Below are 26,182 nucleotides of genomic sequence, written 5' to 3'. Positions count from 1 at the left end.
TTACCATACATATTCACACATTTCAAACAAATAACATTTATAACTTGCATAAGGTATACAAAACACTCCATTAAGGTAAGTACTACATTCAGACAACAATGTGGCCCATATCTCTAAAATCTGTAGAAATACAAAATCTGAAAATCTTTGTCATGTCTACATAAATACATATTTTTGATATTTTATATCAATTAATCCTAAGATCATAAATTGAACATGACCCTTAAAGTGATACTGTATTTAGCACTTATTTTGATTTAGTACAAGACTGTGTTCCAGAGCATTCACATCATGTATGAGTTGCTGCTTTGAAATTGAACACAGCAAACTGCCCACAGTGATTAGCCATCTGTAATCATGTGGTAGAGTTTTCCAAAAATCATTCTTGTTAGATTTCTTCACATTCAGTCTCCAAACTCTATACAATGGCAATGGCACAAACAAATGATTACTTCCAGATGAGAATCCATTATTGAAAATCTTGTCCACTGTATCACTCTCTGAAGCTGTGGAATCTCCTGGACAGTGTGTTGAGCTTAAACTTGTATCCATCTTGGCACACAGATCATCTTCCAAGTCTGCGGAATCCCATGAGCTGGTTGTTGAATTACAGTACATACCATCCCTAGTACCTCGAACATGCTCACTATATGATGATGATGTTGAATTGCTAAAAAGATCAGTATCCACATAAGCAATATCATCACACCAATTTTCAGTGTCAAAGGACTGGCTTGAACAATCTGATGGCAAACATCCCCGGTTTTTCAAATAATAGTGTGATTCCTTCACCAAGCTTTCTCTATCATTTGAATAGTTCTTTCTTTTTTTGATTGGGGTTGATGGAACCTTTAAATGTCTTCCTTTTGGGTATTTCACAGGATGCAAAATGATCTCTGAACCACATTTTTTAAGGTCTTGCTGAATATTTGTGATACTATAAGGCCAAAACAACTGGTGTGAAGCAAAGGATGTTTGCTGTAGGTCATGACCCATCTACAATGAAAAGCATAAACAATTAGAAAACTACATGTTATTTTCCAAGCAACAATATTTCTTAAAAAAATCTGCCGTGCTATGATTAATTTCTATCAATGCTCTTATCTTTTTATTGCCACAATGTGTTTAAAAAATATTATTTATTATTTCTTTATTATACTTTGTCGCTGTCTCCCACGTTAGCGAGGTAGAACAAGGAAACAGATGAAAGAATGGCCCAACCCACCCACATACACATGTATATACATACCCATCCACACACGCACATATACATACCTATACATCTCAACATATACATACATATACACACACAGATGCATACATATATACACATGTACATAATTCATACTGCCTGCCCTTATTCATTCCCATTGCCACCCTGCCACACATGAAATGACAACCCCCTCCCCCCGCACGTGTGCGAGGTAGTGCTAGGAAAAGACAACAAAGGCCACTTTCGTTCACACTCAGTTTCTATGCTAACACCCAGAAATCTTTGGATGCTTTTGGAAATTTAAGATATCTCAAATAAAAATCTCCACTTTTTCTTTGATTCATACACTAAACCGCAAAGTCAAATTTCAAAAAATCTTATGAAGTAACATTTGTTTCTGAGGATGGTATTACATATAATATTTTCTTTGGATGATCATGAAAAAGACTTGGTTTGAGTTCTTTTGAAGTTTTATACTAAACAAATGATATGTTGCATTACAGAAACATCAAAATGACTAGAAATTTCCAATCTACAAAAGGCATACATATTCTGCAGAGTATATAAAAAATTTCATAATGTTGCTGAACCATGTCTATTTTCTTGGTATGGTATCAACAACAGTCAATCCTTTCCACATGGCTACAAAGAAAAAAATATACCAGTGGGAGGGAAAACAAAAAACAAAAATCAGAACATAAACAATTACCAATCTTTCCTGTGGTGGTGAACACAGTATCACTCCCTAAAAAGGCAGAAATTGTTTCATTGTAATAAGTTATTCTGTCATGCCAATGAAGTACAGTAGGCTTGGCAGTGCCTGTCAGCACTACCAAACCTATGAGTATGCAACTGTGATTTTTTTTATTCACTATGTCAATGTAAAATTGCTTGCGTAAGCACACTTGAACATTTATCTTAGGATGTACGAGTTTCAATACATATCTGTTTTGCATAAAATTAATGAGGTTTATGATGAAAGACTCCATGAGAGTTTACTCCCCAACTGAAGTGCCAAGATGTTGCATTCCATGTTCTAACATCCTGAGGGTAAGACCATAAGCCCACTCTCTCTCAAATGGATGAAGGCACCATGGCCTTAGGCAACTTTCATTGTCACTGCAACAACTAAAGAAGATTTTCCCCATTTCCATTTCCTTCATGGACCACAAGCATCTAGATCCCCTTGCACCAAGATTTGATCCCTTGCATCAAAACTGATAAAGCACATACTAAGCTCTTCTTAGGCACTTCTTTCACTAACAATTGCATAAGCACAAACAATCACCCAACTCTCATGGTTTGCTTCCATTTTTCCCCAAAGCAATCTTGAACTCACTTCCTCACACTCTCAAAAACAGTTCCATAGCTCCTTCTTCATTAAAACAGCCACCCCTCATTTCATTACTGTCCTCACACTTATTCTTGAAACCTTCTGCCCCCTTACTTTTTAAAGTTTTCCATTCGGAGCCATGCATCAAAGTATCCTCACCAAGAAAAGCATCCACCTCTCTGCTCTTTTCAATCTGGTTACAACCACAAAAATTCAAACACAAAGGCCTTAGCATTTGAGGGCATATCCTCATTTGGCTCATTCTTTTCCTGAATTTACAAATAAAATATGTGCTGGATAAACAGATAAATGAAGAATGACAATAAATGTTCATTTAACAAAAAATACTGGCTTGAACAATGGACCAGGAATATTCAACAAGGCTGTGTGAACTACCCCCTCGACAGAAAGATTTTCAGTGATAAAATACAAACCAGGTTTAAATCAAATCTGCCTAACGCAAAGGCAATGTGCATCTTATCCTATCTATCTACATCTCTTATACCTGTTCCCTATGGGAACTCCCATAAAGCGGGTGGCCATGGGAAAAAAGTCTCCAAATAACCATGTCCTTACATGTCTCCCTTGCAAACACAATTCAACACATTCTTCCATCATTTTTCTCCCCCACTACTTTTCCACCCCATTTCCCCATGTCATAAGTGGTATTCCTCTCAAACCAACCCCCATAAATATACTAACATAAATTCTTCATTAACTACCCATCTGCATTCTTTCCACATGCCCAAACCACCTCAAAGTATTACGTTTCACCCACTCTATCTTATCCTCTTCCAGGAAATGGAAATGGAGTTGAACATAGCATAAAGAGATAATATATGGATATCTAACTCTGCCATTTCAGGGGTGGATTTGAGAGAGGACTACTCTTATCTTGTTGTACTTTTACACTTTATTTCTTACATTTAATCCACACCAGCTAATATAGTACCACTTGTTATTTTCATCTTCCCAATGTGCCAGACATTTCTCTCACTTGCCCCTATCCTTTTCTATTCTCATTCAAACTAAATTTCCTACCCCTAACCTTTTTTAACGAAAAATTCCCTAAGATACTTCTGACTTTTTTTGTCCCATTTGTTAAACCTATCATCCATATGTCCAAAGCATCTATAACAATCCCTGACTGAGCTCCCATAACCATCCTTACCTTTAATAACTCTGGCGACCGAGGTTTTTCATTTTCAGTCTGCTGTGCAATGAACTGTTCAACAATTCCAAGGAAAGGATTACTAGATGCTCGAACCATTCTTGGACAGTCAAACAACTTCTCCATGGAGAGGCCCTTGGCATCCATCATATTTGAAACAAATGTGTACTTCTTCATATCTGCAAACAAAAGTTAATGAAAATTGAAGTAGTTGACAATTATTTCAAATGAAGTGATAGTAGTGGACCCAGTTCCAACTGCTTAGTTCATATTTCATATTTATTTATTTTGCTTTGTCGCTGTCTCCCGCGTTTGCGAGGTACCGCAAGGAAACAGATGAAAGAAATGGCCCAACCCACCCCCATACACATGTATGTACATACACGTCCACACATGCAAATATACATACCCATACATCTCAATGTACACATATATATACACACACAGACACATACATATATACACATGCACACAGTTCACACTGTCTGCCTTTATTCATTCCCATCGCCACCTCGCCACACATGGAATAACATCCCCCTCCCCCATCATGTGTGCGAGGTAGCGCTAGGAAAAGACAACAAAGGCCCCAATCGTTCACACTCAGTCTCTAGCTGTCATGCAATAATGCCCGAAACCACAGCTCCCTTTCCACATCCAGGCCCCACACAACTTTCCATGGTTTACCCCAGACGCTTCACATGCCCTGATTCAATCCATTGACAGCACGTCAACCCCGGTATACCACATTGTTCCAATTCACTCTATTCCTTGCACGCCTTTCACCCTCCTGTATGTTTAGGCCCCGATCACTCAAAATCTTTTTCACTCCATCTTTCCACCTCCAATTTGGTCTCCCACTTCTCCTCGTTCCCTCCACCTCCGACACATATATCCTCTTGGTCAATCTTTCCTCACTCATTCTCTCCATGTGCCCAAACCATTTCAAAACATCCTCTTCTGCTCTCTCAACCATGCTCTTTTTATTTCCACACATCTTTCTTACCCTTACATTACTTACTTGATCAAACCACCTCACACCATATATTGTCCTCAAACATCTCATTTCCAGCACATCCACCCTCCTGCGCATATATGACTTTCAAAACCACAGGTATCAAAATAATGGGCAAAGGTTTCCTATTTCCCAAAGTACATGTAAGATAGATAGTTATCCAAAGGACATAAGTAGACAAAATGCTTGCTTAATAGATTAAATTGCAGGTCCTCATAACAAGCGTAAACCTTATTATAGCTATCCAATACACACTGACCCTAGAAAATGCCAATTTGAGTGCTAGGCAGTACTAAGAATGGATGGGTATGCTGGGGCAAGACTCCAGTATTAACAGAGGATGTGGTGGTGGTAATAATAGTAATGGTATTTTATCCATCCTAAGCAAGGCTAGAGGAGCATAACAGAAACTATGTATGAATAAAGAATTCAGTATACCATAGTTCATATATGTGTCTTAAGTGCTTTTCTGGGCTGTCTGAAAATTCTGTTAAATGCGTACAAAAGAAATTTAAATTTTGAAGGGGAAAAAATCTCTACTGCGAATACTGTGGCCCTACAAACATTTTTGAGCATTTGTTTAGTGGGGAGTTAAGACACTGCATTTCCCGCAAAGGTGCTGTAAAACTAAGAGGATTTACCCAGCAGGTGCTCGTTTACAGGATTCAACAACCATACAACAGCCCATCCAGTCCTATGATGGATGTTGTGGAGGTGATGTAGGATTAAGCAACCTCTTACCCACACATACATGAACAGAGATCTGGTCCTTATGCTAAATCAAGGAATCTTCCTAATCTAACGTTTCTTGAAAGGAGACAGGCAAGTCATGAAACATCCCTGAAATGCACTTTCTTTCTAAAAAAGGTAACTTCCATATGGAGAAAAAAATTGCTTCTCATGCCCTGGTTCAGTCCACTGACAACACGCCAATCCCAGTATACCACATCATTTCAATTCACTTTATCCCCAGCACGCCTTTCACCATCCTGCACGTTCAGACCCTAATCACTTAAAATCTTTTTCACTCCATCCTTCCATCTCCCCATCTCCAACCAGGTCTCCCCAATCTCCTTGTTCCCTCCACTTCTGACTCATATATCCTCTATGTCAAGCATTCCTCACTCACTCTCTCCGTAAGTCCAAACCATTTCTGTACACCCCTTTCCGTCCTCTCAACCACACTCTTTTTAATGCCACACATCTCTTCCACTTTCATTACTTACCACATCAAACCACCCCACACCACATATTGTTAAACATCTCATTTCCACCATGTCCACCCTTCTCTGCACAGCCTTATCTATAGCCCCAACCTCAAATCCATATAATATTGCTGGGAATACAATTCCTTCAAACATACCCAATTTTGCCCTCCCACGTAATGTTCTCTCTTTCCACACATTCTTCACTGCTCCCAGAACCTTTGCTCCTTCTCCCTCCCTATGACTCGCTTCGGCTTCCATAGTTCCCTTTGCAGCCCACTTATGTACAATATTTCACACACAAATAGTGTACAAAAACCCAGAAAGATAAATCTAAAAATATGCATGGTTGCTTTTCAAAACCCTGAGAGAGTTAAGTGTAGAATACTCAATATACATGGCTGATGCAAGTGGTAGATGTTGTGTTAACATGTAAAATACATCACTGTTTAAAATTTTTGATAACCTTATCCCTTCTATAATGTGTAAAAATGAAACATTTCATCAACAAATCCATTCATCAAAATACATACCTGTCATGTGTACAGTTGGTGCACATTTACAGAAGGTGAGAATCTGAGAAAGTCCAGAAAGAAATCTATTTTCAGCACTGCCTGCAATTTCTGAAGTTGAGTAGATTAGGCCACATAAAGGATCCACTTGCTCACAGAACCACAGAAGTCTCGTGATGTATCTGAAGCACAAATTTCATAAAATTTAATTTCTGGTAGATAGATCTTATCTTTACTAATTCAAGAGAATCATCATTAGATCAACAGTATCAAGAAACAGCATATCATGACTCCAAAAGCACCAGTAATGGCAACAATTGGCATCAGCACAACTGGAACAGTAACACTTAACAAAAAAAAAAAAAAAGTCCAAGTGTTATATTCACAGTAAAACACATACCCCTGTGTTGGTAACAACCACATATCTCTTCAAGCAAAATCACATGCATTCAGTCTTTGGGTTACCATTTGGTGGAAAATAGAGAAACCAAAGGACACAGTAACAAATTATCCATGAATTTGTTAAAAGAGATGTATTGAAGTACTTCTGCAGTGCAGAGTTATATAAAAAATCAGCTAAAAAATAGCAAAAACAGATTTAAAATCTTTTTCTAGAGTATCAAAATTTGAGTGATCTAAGTTATGGAACTTATCCCTGGGATGGGAGAAAGGATACTTCCCACGTATTCCCTGCGTGTTGTAGAAGGCAACGAAAAGGGGAGGGAGCAGGGGACTGGAAATCCTCCCCTTCAGTTTCTTACTCTTCCAAAAAAAGGAAGAGGGAGCATGGCCAAGTGAGGATATTCCCTCTAAGGTTCAGTTTCTCTGTTCTTAATGCTACTTCGCAAAAGCGGAAAATGGTGAATATGTATGAAAAAGAAAAAAGTCATGGAACTGTACATGCAGAGAGTATACATTAGTTTAAAAAGTTGTGTAATAATGAACAAAGTACAAAAGGTACGATCCCAAGAGTGCAGAACTACCTCTCTGTAATGTACAAATAAATAATAAAAAACAAAGGGTCCAGTTAAGAAGTCAAAGCTCAACATGAAGTTCATCATACCTCTTCCAATCATCCCAAGAAAAAAGTGGAGCCACAGAGTGCGATGAGCCAAGTTCTGCATTTATTCTGGTGGCTACTGTTGAGAGCTGATGTTCTCTTAGGTCGTCTATACCACACCACATCTTTAGAGTTAAAACCAAAGCTGCCATTGCTTGGGACTCTACACAGGGAAGCTCAACTGTCAGCACATCTTTCTTGCGTTCCTTCTCATAAACTGAAACCATTTCCTGTGCCATTGCAGTAGTTTGTTCTGGAAACAATGAAAGGGAAAAGGTCAATGGTACCTTTAACATTATTTCTGAGTCAAAAGAAACAAATTCCTAGCCTAAACATAAAAAGCAACAGATGTATGCACTTAAGGGACCTCAGCTGAAGCTTCTTCAGATGCAATATAACCTCTGCCTCTACAATGTTGATGAGACTGGCCTTTTATGGAAGGCTTTACCTTATACGACAACGTCAGTTTTGTTATGCTGAATGAAATATCGCCCATCATAGTCACTCATTCATCATCATAGAGAACTATGTCATCAAGGCAGAAAGCCAGATTACATGCCCACAATTGCAGTCATTTTTAGAAAAAAGAAATCTTATTTTATTAGCATTAATATTTTTGAGGTGGTGTTACTGGACACAGCCTGTTCAAAGTTACACCGTAAGTGAAAAGTCACCTCTGGCAAGGAAGAATCACTGGGATTACACTCATCAAAAAAATTTCTCATCCAGAAGACTATCTTTCCCTGCTACTAATAGTGCAGCCTTGAGCTGCAGGAACCTATAGAAAGATCCTGTGTAACACCAGGACTCTCACAAAAGTAAGTCCAGAGGTATCATAAATATGAAGCCACATAAATATCTTTGTGGAAAATAAGACCAATTTTCATTTACTCACATAAATGGTACTGTCACTGTAAATGATATGTAAGTTTACATAAAACACAAATAACATACAAAAAGATATCTTCCATACATGTTTGCCACTTTCCACATTAACGAGGTAATACCATACACATACAAAGAAATGCCACCATTCACTCACTTCCATTCTCTCTCTAACTGTCATGTATGAGTATAAAACATATAAATGGTACATGAGATGTGTCTATGTGTACATAGAACGAAATTTCTTCCGAGGAAAACTCAAGATCATACACTTATATATATGTAAGAGACATTCATGTCACCAGCCAGGATCTTCTCCTGTCCACTGAACATCCTCCCACAATAATATATATTTGGATACTTAGATATTATAACATTTGACTGAGATAATTCTGAAGTTTTTTCAAATTGGGATAGTGTCATTTCAGATGAACTGCATAATCTAGGCATAAAAATATGATCTGATAGTACATCAAGTATATAACTACAGAGACAAATTCTATCCCCTATATTCAAGACTTCCAAGTTGTATGAGTAAATACTTTTACTTAATCTTACCTGGCAGCCTCAGGAGATTTGCCAAATGTGCAACCACATTTTCAATAGGGGGATGAGGAACTGATTGCAAAGATAGAAAAATGCTCAGCTCACCAGCAATTTTTCGCACACAAGCTGAATCTGGAATGTGTGGTAAACCTCTGGTCATTTCAACGTTGATCGTGCTGCTTTTCAATGCAGATTTCATGATGAATGCAGAAGACAGGTAAGGAATGAGGCCTTCTTGACACCATCTGTAAAATGATAAAATGTTTATTTTGAAGTAAAAAAGAAAAAAAAATGCAGCCTAAAGCAGAGTCCTATGATATTCAAAGAGAGAAACTGCTCAATGAAGAGATTACAAGACCATTCAACTTCCAAAACAAGAACAAGATGTATTCCATAAGAATTCATCCTTTTCAGTGACTCTAATACCTATGAAGCCAGCAAATGTTAATTCAGATACCAACCATACAGCAACACTGCCCATGAAATGAATGGTGTGATAATGCAGGAAGTGCCTTCTAGCCATCAGCCTAATGGAGTCTGAGCCAAGGGCCTGTAATTATCCCAAGTTAAGAAACGTGCTGAAAAAAAGGAAAAAGGGAAACAAAGGTATGGAAAAATAAAGCAATATTCACAGCACTCTCTCTCCAGCAGAGAACTGTCTTTTCTGACTTCAAAACCAACCTTTATCAACAGCAGAAAGTTCCCTTTTAGCATTAGATACTCACATGAAGGTGGATCTTCAGAAAACCTATAAGATAAAACTTCTCTCAATGACAATTTTGCCTTTGCTCAATATCACTTTCCAAAGATAGCATATCCACTGCTTCTTACGGGAAATCAACCAGAGATAAGCTGAAATATCACATGTGTACTTTCGGAACGCTATAGACACCTTTTGACAACCTTATAAAAGATTCCTCAAGAAAGCCAAGGTAGGTACTAATTTCTTTATAACATGAGCTTACGCAGACAACACTCATAGGCAACACGTATAGAGAGATTGGGTGTTGTCTTAGAATTATCTTTACACCTGAAGAAGGTGTTAAAGATTTTTCGGTTGGTGGATGTAACTTACAATGACAGTCTTAATGACCCTGGCAGCTGATAGGCCTAAAGCCCAAACAACCAAATGAAAACACTGTTTGTAAAGCATAAAATCTTCATGGGTCTAAACTTGACACAAAGGATGCTCTTTCAGTGCAAAAAAAGATCCAGATCTGTATCAAAAGGAATTCATTACAGAATGTAACTGCTTACTTTCTACTAGTTTACTCTGGTTTTAAGTTAATCATTCCCCATAAGAGGTGATTATCAAACCAGTACATTTCTACAGCTTTACTCAGAATCCTCCTCTTAAAACAATGGCATCCCAACTGTCACATAGGGAAGGCCTGTCAGAGTTAGCATGATTCATCACTAATACTGTAAAGTGCAAGCATAGGTGTTCCTGGACTCTGCCTGCTTGTAGTTACAGCAAACATGAAAAGTAAACTAGGATGTATCATCAAAGTACAATCTCACTGAGGAACTTCTCAATCCAAAAGAGTTCGTCTTTTCCCTGCTATTGATCATACAGTAACTTTGTAGCTGCATGAGCCCCTGCAGAAGGGGTCTTGATGATAATAACATATAATGTAAATAAAATGGCCATGGTTAGAACATTCAGCTACCCATGCTGTCTTAGCTTCCACGATAAGAAAATCATTTAGTTAGGTGTAAAATTCCCACATAAAATCATGTTATTCACCATCAATGCTGCATCCATATTAGAGATGTGAACAAAATGCAACATACAGTTCACGGAAATAAACAACATGAAACCTCAATGTCCTTCTTTTCCTAACTCGGAGTGAAAAAGAAGTTCCCCAAATATGTCAACCATACATACCTCTTCTCCCCATTTTCAGTCTGCCCAGCATATTCAATATTCAATACATATCAAATAAACCATGACATGAGCCCAGTGACCCAAACACAGATGCTTATAGACCCAAAGTAAGATTTCTAAAGAATACATAAAACTGTTAACACATACTGTATCCAGTGCATGCCAGTATAAGAATTCTGAATGAGCCATATTAAGTCACCCATGCCCAAAAATGTTAATGACCACATCCTAAGAATACTATGAGGCATGGAAAATGTGTGTTAATGCAAGACAAAATCAGTAGAAATTCTAGAATTGATAATGGAAACAGTAAAGCAATATTTTATCAAAGTATTAACCATTTCATCACCTTTGAAGTCAGCAAGGTAATAAGAAGTAACAGACATAAAAACTGACATTTCATTTCATAAATGATGGAAACATGACTGGAAAGGATGAGCAAGAAAGGCAAACAACACATGCAATGATATCACACTTACCTTAACATATCCATCAGCAAAATATGTTCCTTTGCCAGCAACACAGCAAGATACAACAGACCAAGAAGAATCTTCATCATGGATGGAAAGGACTTTATGCTAAACAGACTGCTAAATCTGCGTGATTGGCACCATTTCTTTGGCGTGCAAGTTTTTTGCTGTGAGGTATCATAAGATACTTTACTTTTAAGTCTCCTACTCATCTTCTTGAACTTATGTCTGAGATCTTTTTTCTCATCTATCCTTTTTTCTTGTAAGTTAGCTTTTTCCCACACTAAACCATCTTTACAGTTCTCACTATTTTCTTCCCATGAACTACTATTATCCGCCTCATTATCATTTTCCCACGACATTTCCCTAACCTCACGATCCATTTCTTCCTGAGAGCCCTCATTAATTACAGTGTTATTTCTGGTCATATTACAATGCACTTTCTTTCTTTCAATTTTTCTAAGACACTCATCTTCAAACTTTCCATCACCTCTTTTAAGCCCACAGTGTGCTTCTCTGCTATACTCTGGCCATGGGGTTTCCTCTTCTTTAATATCAAAGCTCTTTTCTTCACTGTCATTTTTCTCTTCTTGTTCATGGCGATCATATTCTTTCCCAGGAATCCTTTTTCTCCCTTCACTGTGCCACAAATAATCATCATTTAGTAGTGGCTGCCAATGTACTCTTGCCTTCTCGCTTTGTAATCCCACATCGTCTTTTGGTTCCCTTTTGATGCACTTGTGCAGATGCATGTTATACCCTGCAGATTTCCTGCAAATAATATCAAACTGAAGTTCCTAAAAGATAATATAGTCATCTATACAAATGCAAAAAGCTACAGGTAAACACACATTTGTTGATAAGGCTTTCTAATGTAAAACTTTCATCTTTCTTCAACTCTTTTCTTGTCACCAAAACACTTGCCATAACTTTCTCACTTCACATACCTTGGCCTGTAATACCACCTGGTATTTCTCTTTGTGTGGGGTGTATATTCTTCATCAGATCCACTCGTAGATGATACATCCTCATCAGATGATCTTCCTTCATCCTGTTCCTATAAGTGTTAAAAATTCTTTTATCATAAATACTCAAAACAGGTGATGAACTGCAACTGTTCACATGAATTCACACTCTACGTACCTACTTATTTTTTCCAGCATTCAAAACAGGCACACATGTATGATTCCCCTAAAATCATAATTCCAAACCAATACCTTCATGACAAAGATATGACAGAAATACTCTAAACACCTGATGCAGAATCCTGAAGTGAATAGTGAAGCATCTGGCAACCATTTACATCTTTTAAAGAATCAAGGCAGCTACGGTAAGTAAACAAAACGGGGAGAGCAAAACATGACCTCCGTCATATGGTCTTCACACCTAGAGACATCCCAGAAAGTGAAACAATACCCGTTCTTAGGAAAGTCAGTAATGAACTCACACAAGGATGACAGCTAAGCTCTCTCAAAGTTCCAGGGCTGATGTTTAAAGAGACAGAGGTACTGGGCATTATTTACAGACCTCCTAAGCAAAAATAAAACAATGATAGGGTTATATACAATGAAATCAAAACTACACTAAACAGCAAAGAGTTTATAATAGTAGGAAACTTCAACAGTCCAAACATAAACTGGAACAGGTTAACAGGTGACCAAGAGGGAACGAGACTATTGGAACTGATTGAAGACGCACTTCTATAACAGTTAATTAAAAAACAAACTAGAGGTAAAAATATTCTTTATCTTGTCTTCACCGGTAACACTAATTTAATCAATTCTTGCAAAGGTTGTCAAACAGTGATCACAGTTTGATTAGATTAGAAATACATTGGAATAATGAAATAAATGACAACAAACTCTTGATCCCAGATTACAGGCAAGCAAATTCTAAAAACATTAGACATGGAATTCACAGTACCAATTGGACAAATCTTCTTAGCATTTACTCAGTAGAGAAAATGTGGAACAATTCTAAAAACACACTACTTGAGATTGAAAATGAACAAAATCCACAAACTATGAAGAGAACTTGTAATATTTCAAAACCATGGATGAATAGGAGAATAGAAGGACTAATTCACCAAAAGAAAAAACATACATGAAATTCAAATCAATAGGAACCGATGAAAATCACCAGGAATTAATCAAAATCCAAAGAGAGTGTACGAAGGTTATAAGACCAAGTAATCACAATAAGAAAAAAGAATTTCCTTTGAAGTTAAGAATAATCCCAAAGAATTCTTCAAATACATAAGATATGGGAAGACAGTAAAAGAAGGAATTGAACCATTATGAAATGAACATGACATACTAACTACTGATGACAAGGAAATGGCTACCATACTAAATTATTCTTTTAACTCCGTATTCACAACTGAAGAAACATCTCAAACACCACAACCAATGAAAATGTTTCAAGGATCTGATAAAGAAGAAATGAAGGTTAGAGAAATTAAGAGCTCTGAAGTACTTATATATCTGGACCAATTAAATCCTAACAAACTCAACAGCCCAGATATCTTAGCTCCAGTATTTTTAAAGGTCAGGAAACAGCTGATATACCCCATAACAAAAATATTCAACAAATCTCTATCGGATGGTCAGGTGCCTACTGGCTGGAAATTAGCAAATGCTATACCTATATTCTATTACTCTATTATACTTTGTCGCTGTCTCCCACGTTAGCGAGGTAGCGCAAGGAAACAGACGAAAGAATGGCCCAACCCACCCACATACACATGTATATACATACACATCCACACACGCAAATATATATACCTATACATCTCAACGTATACATATATATACACACACAGACATATACTTATATACTCATGTACATAATTCATACTGTCTGCCCTTATTCCTTCCCGTTGCCACCCTGCCATACATGAAATGACAAATGAAATCCCCCCGCATGTGCACGAGGTAGTGCTAGGAAAAGACAAGAAAGGCGACATTCGTTCACACTCAGTCTCTAGCTGTCATGTATACTGCACCGCAACCACAGCTCCCTTTCCACATCCAGGCCCCACAGAACTTTCCATGGTTTACCCCAGACGCTTCACATGCCCTGGCTCAATCCATTGACAGCACGTCGACCCCGGTATACCACATCGTTACGATTCACACCTTTCACCCTCCTGCATGTTCAGGCCCCGATCACTCAAAATCTTTTTCACTCCATCTTTCCACCTTCAATTTGGTCTTCCACTTCTCCTCATTCCCTCCACCTCTGACACATATATCCTCTTGGTCAATCTTTCCTCACTCATTCTCTCCATGTGACCAAACCATTTCAAAACACCCTCTTCTGCTCTCTCAACCACACTCTTTTTATTACCACACATCTCTCTTACCCTTTCATTACTTACTCAATCAAACCACCTCACACCGCATATTGTCCTCAAATATCTCATTTCCAGCACATCCACCCTTCTCCGCACAACTCTATCTATAGCCCACACCTTGCAACCATATAACATTGTTGGAACCACTACTCCTTCAAACATACCCATTTTTGCTTTCCAAGATAACGTTCTCGACTTCCACACGTTTTTCAACACTCCCAGAACTTTCGCCCCCTCCCCCACCCCATGATTCACTTCCGCTTCCATGGTTCCATCCGCTGCCAAATCCATTCCCAGATATCTAAAACACTTCACTTCCTCCAGTTTATCTCCATTCAAACTTACATGTATTTACATATAAAAAGGTGACAAAAAGTGTGCCTTGAACTACCACCCAATTAGCCTTACATGAATATTAGTCAAAATGATGGAAAAATAATACAAGATGAAATTGTCAAATTCCTAAAACACAAAACTGTATCAGACAATCAATATGGTTTCTGCAACAGAAGATCCTACCAGATGAATTTGCTTGAATTTTTTAATGTCCTTTATCAAAATTGGGACAAAAAATTACCATTTGATGTACTATGTTCATATTTCCAAAAGCTTTCGATAAAGTACCACACGAGACTTTTACTTAAAAATAAAGCACACGGAACTGGTGAAGAACTCTGTACATGGATAAGAAACTGGCTTACCAGACAAAAGCAGCATTTTGTATTAAACATCAAAGCCTTAGACAGGCTAGACGTAATAAGTGGTCCACCACAGGGGCCGGTCCTGGGCCCAATTATTTTCATAATACACATCAATGACCTAGAATTCAGTCTCATATCTAAGATCTCCAAATATGCCGACGATACTAAACTAGGAGGTAGAGGTGCAAATGGGTTGGACTGTGAAATGATTCAGAGATCTTAACTTACTAGCAGAGTGGTCAGACAGATGGTACATGAAGTTTAATGCAGACAAGTGTAAAGTTATGCACTCTGGAGACAAGAATATACGTTACAACTACAAACTATTCAGAAACTCTCTAACTACAGCAAATGAAGAAAAGGCCCTTGGAGTTGTCATTAGCAACAATCTGAAATACACTAAACAAGGTAAACATCAAATAAAAAAGGCAACCAAATGTTAGGTTTCAGAGCCAGGAACATAGATTACAGGACACCAGAAACAATTCTCACACTTTAAAATTCTCTAGTGAGACCACACCTTGGATATGCAGTCCAGTTTTGGTCCCCACACTAAAAAAAGAAAAGGAAAAATTAGAGCAAGTAAAAAGACACTCGACAAAATTGATCCCAACCCTTAGAAATATGGCATATGAAGAGAGGTTAAATCGAATGCATCTCTTCTCCTTTACACATCGCAGACTTCATGGCAACTGAATCCAAGTGTTCAAAATTCTGAACAAGTCTGATAAAGTAAATCATGAATATCTTATCAAAATACAAGAAAATATGGTTACCAGGACAAATAGAATAAAATTCAAAGCTAAAAGATGTAGTATGGACATGAGAAAAAGCTTATTTTCCTACAGGTGTGCCGAGTACTGGAACAAGTTATTGTCAGACATAGTGAATGCTAAGAATATAAATACCCTCAAAAGTCATTAGGACAAACATCTTATAAATTCAGGTATACTCTAAGAAAAATGCCATAAATAAACTGTATAAACAACAGCGGTAATGGGGACACCAAAAGGCTAATGTGCAGCAGTAGGGAGTTGGTGATAGCTTACGAAACTGTAGAGCGAAAAAACATTTTCTTGTCAAGTGGAAATCTTTTTTTCTTTACCAGACAACCCAGTCATAGGCCAATCACGCCTACTGTTGTCTGTCTTTCTCGTGTAAACTCATGGGGTGGACAGGCAGAATAAGAAGTAGCAAGAGATAAGATTACGGTCAAAGGACCACAAGGGGACAGAAACAGTTCACGAACAGCTGGAGGGTTCATAGAAGAAAAAAGGTCAAATGTGTTAGACGAATGGTCATGACTAGGAAATTCATGTTGAGTTTAATCACTTGTTCCAGATCATTAAGGAGAAAAACAGAAAATTACTCAGTTCCACAAGTGTCATCCCAAGCAGAGCCTAACCAATCCTTGTGGTGTACACTGAAATCCCCTGCACAGAGGATTCCAGCAAATGGATATGAAGAAAGCAATAATCTGTGGTCGACAGTCAAATAGTAGAAGGGTCATATGCAGTTAGCAGAACTTGGTGGAAATATAAAATACACAGAAATAAGGTTATGGAGAGTAGAAAGATCTTGAAACACATGGCTTCAAACTTATGAGACTCAAGATCTATAATGTAAGCAGTATGTTTTCTCATTATAATGGGTACAAAGTCCTACCTAAGAGTGGAAGCAATGGCAGAGTTTACAGTTGGAGTTGATAATTTGTCCCATATACTTAATAACAGAATATACTAGAGCTTCAACTCCCCATCACCTGTATAAGAGGATCCAGCCAGTCCCAACACCGTACACTTGAGAGTGTGAAGATATCCTTGCCTCTTGACAGGAATTTAAATAGTGAAAGAGAGTCATTACATTCGTAGGATTAGGAAAGCAGGTGAAACAGAATAGTAGTGGCAACTGATAAACAAAGCTGAAGCAACCAGGGTGGTCAGATATCACAGTAAGATGTGTGAGGGGGAATTTTGAGAACAGCTTCCATATCACCTGTCATTTAACTATTTCTATTTGCATATTTGGGTTCAATCACCCACACAACTGAAGAAACTAAATTAAGAATGTTTTTTCCTCTTACATGTTCTTTGGTTTCAAGCATGGGAGACTTCTGACTGTCGAGGGAAATGTTGTTAACATCAGCTTTTCTGGGCCTGAGGATCCGAGATTTTGATGAGTTCGTTGATGAAGACGTATCTGACATCTCCTCCTGTTAAAAGATGATAATGATCACAGATAAAATAATACCAAACATTGCAACAATCATTCAATCAGCTACCTATTGTAAACATGTCATCAATCAGTCAATCAGTTCACTATACAAAACATAGCATCAATCAGTCAATCAGCTCCCTAAAGACCTACTACATGTAGGGATGACCTATGCAAAACTATCTCTGTTCTTTGCTCAATTCTAAATCTTCCTCTGATAGCATATATCTTTGGTATATCCACCTCTTCTCTCTGTCCCTCCATTTACCTCACCTATATCTATGGCAACTCATTTACCTCACCTATATCTATGGAAACTCATCTTGCTCAAATCAGTTATTCAGGTCATTCTCTCCAAAAGTCTAAACTGCCCAATATTTCATCAATTATGTTACGTTACACTTTACAATAACTTAGCTCTCTCCTACATCCTCACTCCTTACACCAACCACTTTCTGAATGTAACATTAGATTCTTGAAAAGGTCCTACCATATCGTTTGTACTATTAGTTACTGTACTGATGAAAACACATGTTTAACTATCAATCAGCAATGACTGTATCACTCCTTTCAACAATACTCCCCATATCTTATTGCTCATATTCTTTCCTTTCAATACTCTCCAGAGAGCTTTGAAATGCCTGGCTTTACAAATCCTTACTTATATTCTAGCTATCATTTCAACCAAAGTTAATCATATTAATATTCAGATATAAATACTTGCAACATTTTCAGCTTCTGTCTAACTTCATGCCAAACTCTAATTATCTTTCCTGAAAAGAAATATCTCATCTTCGTATCCATTCAGAAGGTGATTTGTTCAAAACAGGAGCTGGGGTTGAACTGCAAATTTGTTTATATGTTATCCAGTGTTGACATTGATGCAGAAAGTGATTTTGACAAGCAGGAAAAATGTTTCAAAAAAAGAAAAAAATAACATAGTAGGGAAAAGAAAATTACTACACTTATGCAAGCAGAACACAAATTTTGAACAGAAGACTAGCTTATCAACTACAAGTAATTTGGTGAGATTTTTTTGGAAATAGGATATAGGATTTAGGGACAGAAGAATCATAAAATAAGAACATCTGAAGTTCACCCAAATTGTGAGTGTTTAATAAAGTATAAAAAAGTCAGCATGGATGACATGCTTTAGTGAAATGATACAGAGAACATTGCAAAACAACAGTGTAACAGCACAGCACAAGTTTAGAGAAAAAGATAAGGCCATGTATAAAAGAAAAGAAAATTTTCTAAGAAAAACTAAGGCTATAAGTAGGAACCACATGGGATTTTGCATCAGTGTAATTAATAAAAAGCTCATAAGAGTAATAATCATTTCTTTAAAGGTGATGTAGCATCAACATGGAATTCCTGTGAAATCATTATGCACATAAAAAAGGTTATGCGCCACCCCACTGGACATGCACATATCTGAAACTACGTTCTCCAAACATGTATGATTTAGTCTTTCTTGTCCCTTATTTCTGGACATGACCCATCTTTCCAACAATACAACAATGATTCATCATACCACAAGACCCCTTATAACCAAGATACAAATGAATGGAACATATAAAAGAGAAGAGAGTGCAATCAAACTGTAACAGGAATTATGCAAAGAGTTAACCAGAAATTATTTGTTTGAAATATAATCTGTATGTGTCAGATGCCAACATGAAACTCTATGTAGTTTTCAAAATAAAATGGACATTAGTACCTTCTTTATTTCTCTAGTAATTGATGGTGGCTCAATGCCATAACAGCAAACTGTATCAGATGAAGTCAGAGCAGTCAACTCATTCTTGCCCAACTGATGACTGCTGAAAATGTCATCAAAAGTAAAACACATTAATACCCCGAGCCAATGATACTAAAATTATAAGTGCCTCCATTATAACTTATCCAAGGATCTGTTTTGCCCTAACAACAAGTACTAAAGTTCTACTTGCAATATACAATCAAACCTGCTTAAAATCCAATCCAAGGAAGCTAATTCTAAAAGCTGCTACACTTGGCCAACAACTGAAGCAAATTCTACTTGTGATGATAACCAAAGCTTTAATGAAATGTCTGTGTTCTGGACATTTCCCATGTCGACAACACTGCTTATAGACAAGTGTTTGTAAAGTTATAGACACGAGTGTTGTCCTGAACACAGACAAGAAAATCTTATTAATTTGTATATCTTATTTATTTTGCTTTGTCGCTGTCTCCCACGTTAGCGAGGTAGCGCAAGATAACAGACGAATGAATGGCCCAACCCACCCACATACACGTATATACATACACGTCCACACACGCAAATATACATACCTATACATCTCAACGTATACATATATACACACACACAGACATATACATATATACACATGTACATAATTCATAGTCTGCCTTTATTCATTCCCATTGCCACCTCGCCACACATGAAATAACAACCCCCTCCCCTCTCATGTGTGCGAGGTAGCGCTAGGAAAAGACAACAAAGGCCCCATTCGTTCACACTCAGTCTCTAGCTGTCATGTAATAATTCATCGAAACCACAGCTCCCTTTCCACATCCAGGCCCCACAGAACTTTCCATGGTTTACCCCAGACGCTTCACATGCCCTGGTTCAAGCCACTGACAGCACATCGACCCCGGTATACCACATCGTTCCAATTCACTCTATTCCTTGCACGCCTTTCACCCTCCTGCATGTGGCTATGTATATGTGCCTATAAAAAGAACAGGACCTCAGTCATAATTTGCTATTCACAACAACCACATCTCATGCTCTAACATAAAATCTTAATATATATATCTACAGCCCATGAGAAAAAAAAATTGCATTACAGGTGCAGTAGATCAACAGAGCGTTTAACAAAAATACTCTAGGAATGGTGTGTGGGATGTCTATCTCAACTTCTTCCAAAATGTATTCCATCTTCACTTCTCACAACCGCCAACCATTCATAATCAATTTTCATTCTAATCCACAACCATAAACTCTCCTTATACATTCTAACTCAGTCCTACGATTCATTCTACATCTAAAGTACCACCCCTTCCCTCCCAATTACCCGACCAAAAACCTGCTGAGGATCCTTGAACCAACCTACACTCATAACTATCAATTGTCTTACAGTCAGAGCATCCATGTTTTTCTCATCAAACATTGCATCCCTGTTTCCCTTCTTTTTTTTTCCTGATGACAAACACATACACGCTCAGGATCTCTAGCATAAGCCTTTAAAAGAAAAACCCTTCCTAGTGTCTTTCATCTTCAAATTCTTGAAAGTGATAATACAGGAGGAGGATTTCAAGCCCTTGCTTCGGGCCCTCTATGTTGCCTTCAGTGACACTCAGGAGATACATGGACAGCATTCTTTCTCCATCAGTTACTCACCCTCAAAAGCCAGCTTAAACAATTCATATCAACACTACCAGTACCTCTTTCATTAGCATACTTCAACTCCTATTTCATTCCCTCAATTCAATGGTTGGTATGATCCAATATAAAAACGATTTCCCTTGTTTTTGTGTTACTGACAAAAAATAATGAAAAAACATGCCTAAACTTACATAAAAGAATGACATAAAAACACCAGATTGAAAGAATATGAAAGCTGGACTATAAAATGCAAACCTGATGCATTTTGTGGTATCTGAAGCTCCATCGTCAGCTTTCCTATTCAGCAAAGGTTCATCATCATTCATAGGAGGGTGGTTGTGTTCAACAGAAGACACTATTTCCCAGTTTAATAACAGCAGGCAGCCAGGGCATGACTTCACTTTCTCACAGCACCAGGACTCCTTCCCATTCTCAGATTTTGACAGAGAGTACGAGAACCCTCGGTACTGAAACTCAGTTTTCCCTTTTTGTGTTTTTCTCAGCATCACTTTACTCAAGGTACCTTTCTCCAACTTCTGTGATGGTGACAAAGAACTGCAAAACCCAATGTTATGATATCATTAGATGGAGAATAACTCACCTTTGCATTGGTGAAAAGAAGTGTTTCAAGTTCAACTTACTTGCTCTGTAACCCATGTACTTACTCTTACATAAAACTGTTGAGTATATTCCAAGCAGATAAGAATATAAAACTATACAAAATCACAACTTTCCTTCAAGTACACAATATATGTATATGGTATCCTTACACTACCTCGCTAGTGTGGAAACAGCAATCAAGTTTGAAATGCATAAATCTGATGGTTGTTTGACTGAGCAAGTGATGAGAGTAATAAACATCTATTCTCTAGCAGTCATATTGTGTAATGCACCAAAACCACAGCTCCCTATCCACAACCAGGACACAAAGACCTTTCTATGGTTTACCTAAAATGTTTCTCTTGCCCTAGGTCAGTAAGTGATAGCACACTGACCCCATTATACCACATCATTCAAAAATTCCTTGCTAACAACAAGAAAGGCAGGGGAGTGTGAGCTTCCATTGTGTCTAATAAAGAATTGCAGATTTCTGACATGGGCACAGCAGGCTGTAACAGCAACTGCATATTGCACAATAAGTACTACGCTACTAAACTGGTTTAGATATCAGTATTGAAGTAATGCCTAACACCATCTTACACCACCTACATCAAGACTTCTTATCTTACTTTATTGCCTCACTCAATTGAGATTTTCCAGTTTTCCTATAATTTTCCTCCATACCCCATTCCACTTGTATACACTCCACTCTTGTTGAATTAGTTATCCCTATATTACACTTCACAACAGAAATTTATCTTCCGTTGCTACCTCTTGAATATACCATAAACCTCCACAACAAACTGATGTAAAAAAACTGAGATGCTAGCACAAACATACCTTCTATGCACCGATTCTTCTCTTTTTGGACTTGTGAAACTTCTGGCCCACTCATCTTCAGGTAAAACGGCCACTCCCACACGCTGCAGATATGCAAACCACAACTGGAGCACCACAGCTGGCAAATGTTTTGAGGTTCCAAGAGTACTAAGTGCTTCTATCCATTCACGAAGGACAGCACTGTATGCCAGACATATGTTTTGTTTTTTTTCTTCCTGTAGCTAAAGAATGAAAAAAGTTTAGGAAACAAAGAACCATGGATAGAAAAGAAAAAAGAAACTAGCATTGCCCTCCTCCTGTCTTACAATAATTTGCCTTCTATAAAATGTCGTTCAACTTTGTCTAAAATCTGGATAACAACTTAGGCGTATGGTCAGCCAAAATGACTGAATGGAGTTCATCACCAAGCACAGAAACCAGCACACATGTGATTTCCAAACCACAATGCACAGTATCTATTCAACTCCATTAAACCACCTCCCACTACCGTACAATCTTCAAGATGGAACCCCTATCCTCAACATATCCACATTATCTTACATGCCCCCACTTTTCTTATCCATAAACTCTCTTGCTTTATTCTTCCTACTCAAATTCGCCTCCCCCACCCCTCTTCCTCTTATTTCCTTCATGACACATGTCGTTTGCTTTCAGGTATCTAAACCTTACTATAACCTCTCTCTCCCACCACTCTGCTCTAGAAAATTCCACCTCCATCAAATGACCTCTTGGTTCTCAAATTACCATAATTCCCTCCCATATGATGAAGTATGCTGAAGGAGTCCCCTGGACAGGTACAGCCACACCTGCAGGCTTACACACTTGCTATCGTTCCTTGATTTTGATTTTTCTACATTCCAACTGCTGACTAGCTTCATCAAACATACTACCTTTATGATGGGATATCTATCCCCCTCCAAAAACTTTACAATTTATCCATACATAATAATCGTAATCATATGACAAAATTTTACCAAGACATCATTCACTTTAAACTTCCTCTTCTCAAAGGCTCTTCCTCATTTCAACACAATGTTCTGCAATTCTCTAACTGCTTCTCTAATCAGCATCAATTGCATACAAAGACATCTTGACCCTCCAACTCTTTTATCATTTCTTTATTTCAACATCTCAACTAATTCAAAACAAGCATGCAGACATAACACCTGTAATACCATACCAGACCCTAATAAATAATGAAATTCATTTTCATATAAGCAATTTATTGCATATTATGTATTTTTCTGATTCTATCTTGGGATCTCCATTCTAATGATGCAACACCATACTTTCAATTCATCAAGACTTACCTTGGGTTGCCACTTTAAATCCAACATGCTCAATAATTGCATTTGTGACCTATTCGACATATAATGATCCAATGTCTCAGAGCGACACCTGCTGATTGCCCTTGTAACATGGATGTGCCATACACGATATCAAAATACACTTAGAAAAGCAAAATGCTTCTACAATCAATACCATACAAGTAGCAGACTGTATTTCACGGCAGATGCATTTCTCAATCTCTTTCACTCAACGTGTATTTCTCAATTTTCTTTGAATATCAGTATTCAAGCCATAGTGCTACCCATGCCCTAGAGGAGAGTCACCCCACAGGACCATGCATAAAGGCAACAAATCCAGGCCAATGGTCACCCTAATCTAAACCTCAACCTCAAGAATCAACCATGACACAGGCCAACGTGTAAAGGGAGCGACTGAAATCGATATTCGCCCTAACATAATTTCAACTTAAAATCCAGAGACCAATTTTGTAAAGGGAGCAATCCAGACCAATGCGTACAGTCCTCACCCTAACCTAACCTAACCTAACCTCACCTCAACCCAGTCTGGGAAAAGGACACCAACCAGGATAATGGTGCGTCCTCTCCAGCTATGGGCCAAGGGTGACATTAAGGTCGAGCAATGACTTGAGTGACACCCTTTACACCCTGACCAGTGTAGATACTTCGTAACAATGCAATCTAAAATATAATCGTGCAAATGGCCTGGGGAGCTCCCGCTGCTGGATGGCCCAAGGGGCGACTTAGTAAGGTTGAGGGAGATATATTAGGTCAGCTGACCATGACCATTAACCTAGATAACCTCTCAAGACTGTTCTATGGGGGTGGTGTCTCTCTCTTGTCATACATGGCGACGGTGTCAATGTGACACTTCGACAATATAATAATTTCAACCTGTATTTCGGTGTTCACACACGACCGTGCCTATGGGGTTAGGTGAGACCAAGTCTATTTCAGCAAAATATATAAAGAATATACTTCAATATCATACCCCAGGAAAACATACAATGAAACTACACGGTTTTTAATTAAGGAAAGACAAGACTTTGTCATTTTATCACATTACAAATTTATTAAAATGTTGAGTTAGGAGGTTAATACACGTGAGACAAATAGTAGAACAAATAGGAATATCAGTGAAAGGGGAGAAAGGGGTATGATTAATGGCTATCTACGAAGAAATAGGAGCCGATAACATGACCCACTGGAACAGCTGAGTGTCAAGGGCCATGACATAGACACACACACACACCACTACACCAGTACCTACCCTAATTTTCACCCATACGGCCATGATTCACTATCATACCCTATCATTCATGAAAGACAAGACACAAAGAAAAAGGGAACACGTCTGTATCTTACTTTATAAGCAGCCATGTAGTGAATACGAGGGATATAAGAGGCCTTAGTCTAACATGTGTTCTTGACACGAAACCCCGCGCCAGTCTTCCTCGCCGCATGTAAACAACGGTGTCAATTGAAATCCCAAACTCTTTCTAAAATATCTTTTATCAAAAAATTAAATCATGTCGTGGACACTTACTTGCATCGTGGACAGGATGTTCTATGGAGATGTAAAGGGGTTATCAATTATTCTTTTTCCTAAAGACATCTCTAGCTTTGATTATATAAAGAAAATGGTATCCGTCTAAAGGAGGGACTTTTGAATTTTATTTTTTCAATTTCGAGAAATTTCACTTCGTAACGTTTATGGTCTTGTGAAATGGGTAGGCACTATTAAATGATAGGCACTATCACACAAGCTCTATGATAATATATATACGCTAGGTCTAGAAGTATTTAGAATAATCTAGATTGTCCATGGCATATCATGAAGGCAGAAGCCATCGCTCAAGAAATATGTCTTAATCTATATAGTTATCAGTGGAGGATCATTATCATTACGCAGTCCACTCATAAGACACAAATAATGCCACCGGTTACTTAAATGAGGCCAGACTACCCACGCGGATATTCATATCAATCAATTCCCTTACAGTTGTAGTGTATGACCTTCCCTCATGGAATGGGGGGGGGGGGCATATTGGGTAGTTACTTCTATACAACCTGTGGGATAATGTCCTCTTGTGGTTTTAACGGCGCTATAATCGAGGGTGACCTCACTCCTGCGGCTCTGGTGGGGACATGAAGTCCATGGACTTCCAGTTCACTATTTTCCCTTGCTTAACATTATTCGTTTAACCAAATCTTCTTCCCATCCATCCTTTCCCCATTGTTCTAAAGGGAACATAGGTTCTACCTCTACCCTATAACACTCATGTTTCCTGATAATATATGCCTGTTCTTCAAAGGTCCCACAGAACACTGTGATGGATGCTGGGCAATGATATATATATATATATATATATATATATATATATATATATATATATATATATATATATATATATATTTTATCCCTGGGGATAGGGGAGAAAGAATACTTCCCACGTATTCCCTGCGTGCCGTAGAAGGCGACTAAAAGGGGAGGGAG

The 26,182-nt window shown here is 38.0% G+C and overlaps 1 protein-coding gene across 3 annotated transcripts; it reads right to left on the bottom strand.

Annotated features, from left to right (window-relative positions):
- Window positions 1-25,332, bottom strand: LOC139751853 (uncharacterized). 3 transcript variants are annotated; one of them, XM_071667491.1, is made up of 12 exons: window positions 25,232-25,332; window positions 22,379-22,599; window positions 21,194-21,493; window positions 19,286-19,388; window positions 17,435-17,563; window positions 12,243-12,352; window positions 11,305-12,066; window positions 8,950-9,182; window positions 7,510-7,759; window positions 6,468-6,628; window positions 3,718-3,896; window positions 1-996 (listed from the first exon to the last, which is right to left on the bottom strand). In XM_071667491.1, exons 1-12 carry the CDS (start codon window positions 25,235-25,237, stop codon window positions 241-243), a joined length of 3,210 nt encoding a protein of 1,069 aa, XP_071523592.1. In that variant the 5' UTR covers window positions 25,238-25,332; the 3' UTR covers window positions 1-240. The 3 variants fall into 3 exon arrangements, with proteins under 3 accessions (XP_071523592.1, XP_071523591.1, XP_071523593.1); XM_071667490.1 differs by lacking the exon at window positions 25,232-25,332 and adding an exon at window positions 25,051-25,164; XM_071667492.1 differs by lacking the exons at window positions 21,194-21,493; window positions 25,232-25,332 and adding an exon at window positions 25,051-25,164.
- Window positions 25,333-26,182: the final 850 nt, after the last annotated feature.

This window comes from Panulirus ornatus, chromosome 12 (assembly GCF_036320965.1).
Source record: "Panulirus ornatus isolate Po-2019 chromosome 12, ASM3632096v1, whole genome shotgun sequence".
Taxonomy (NCBI): Eukaryota; Metazoa; Arthropoda; class Malacostraca; order Decapoda; family Palinuridae; genus Panulirus; species Panulirus ornatus.
Note: the sequence above shows the minus strand (reverse complement) of the source record. Positions and strands in the feature narration are given on the sequence as shown.

Bases quoted from the DNA above. Each gene is read 5' to 3' on its own strand.
- LOC139751853 (XM_071667490.1), bottom strand. The intron at 9,183-11,304 runs GTAAGTGTGATA...ATCATTTTACAG, and splicing joins TTGCTGATGGATATGTTAAG to ATGGTGTCAAGAAGGCCTCA. The intron at 997-3,717 runs GTAAGGATGGTT...TTTTCATTGTAG, and splicing joins GGTCGCCAGAGTTATTAAAG to ATGGGTCATGACCTACAGCA.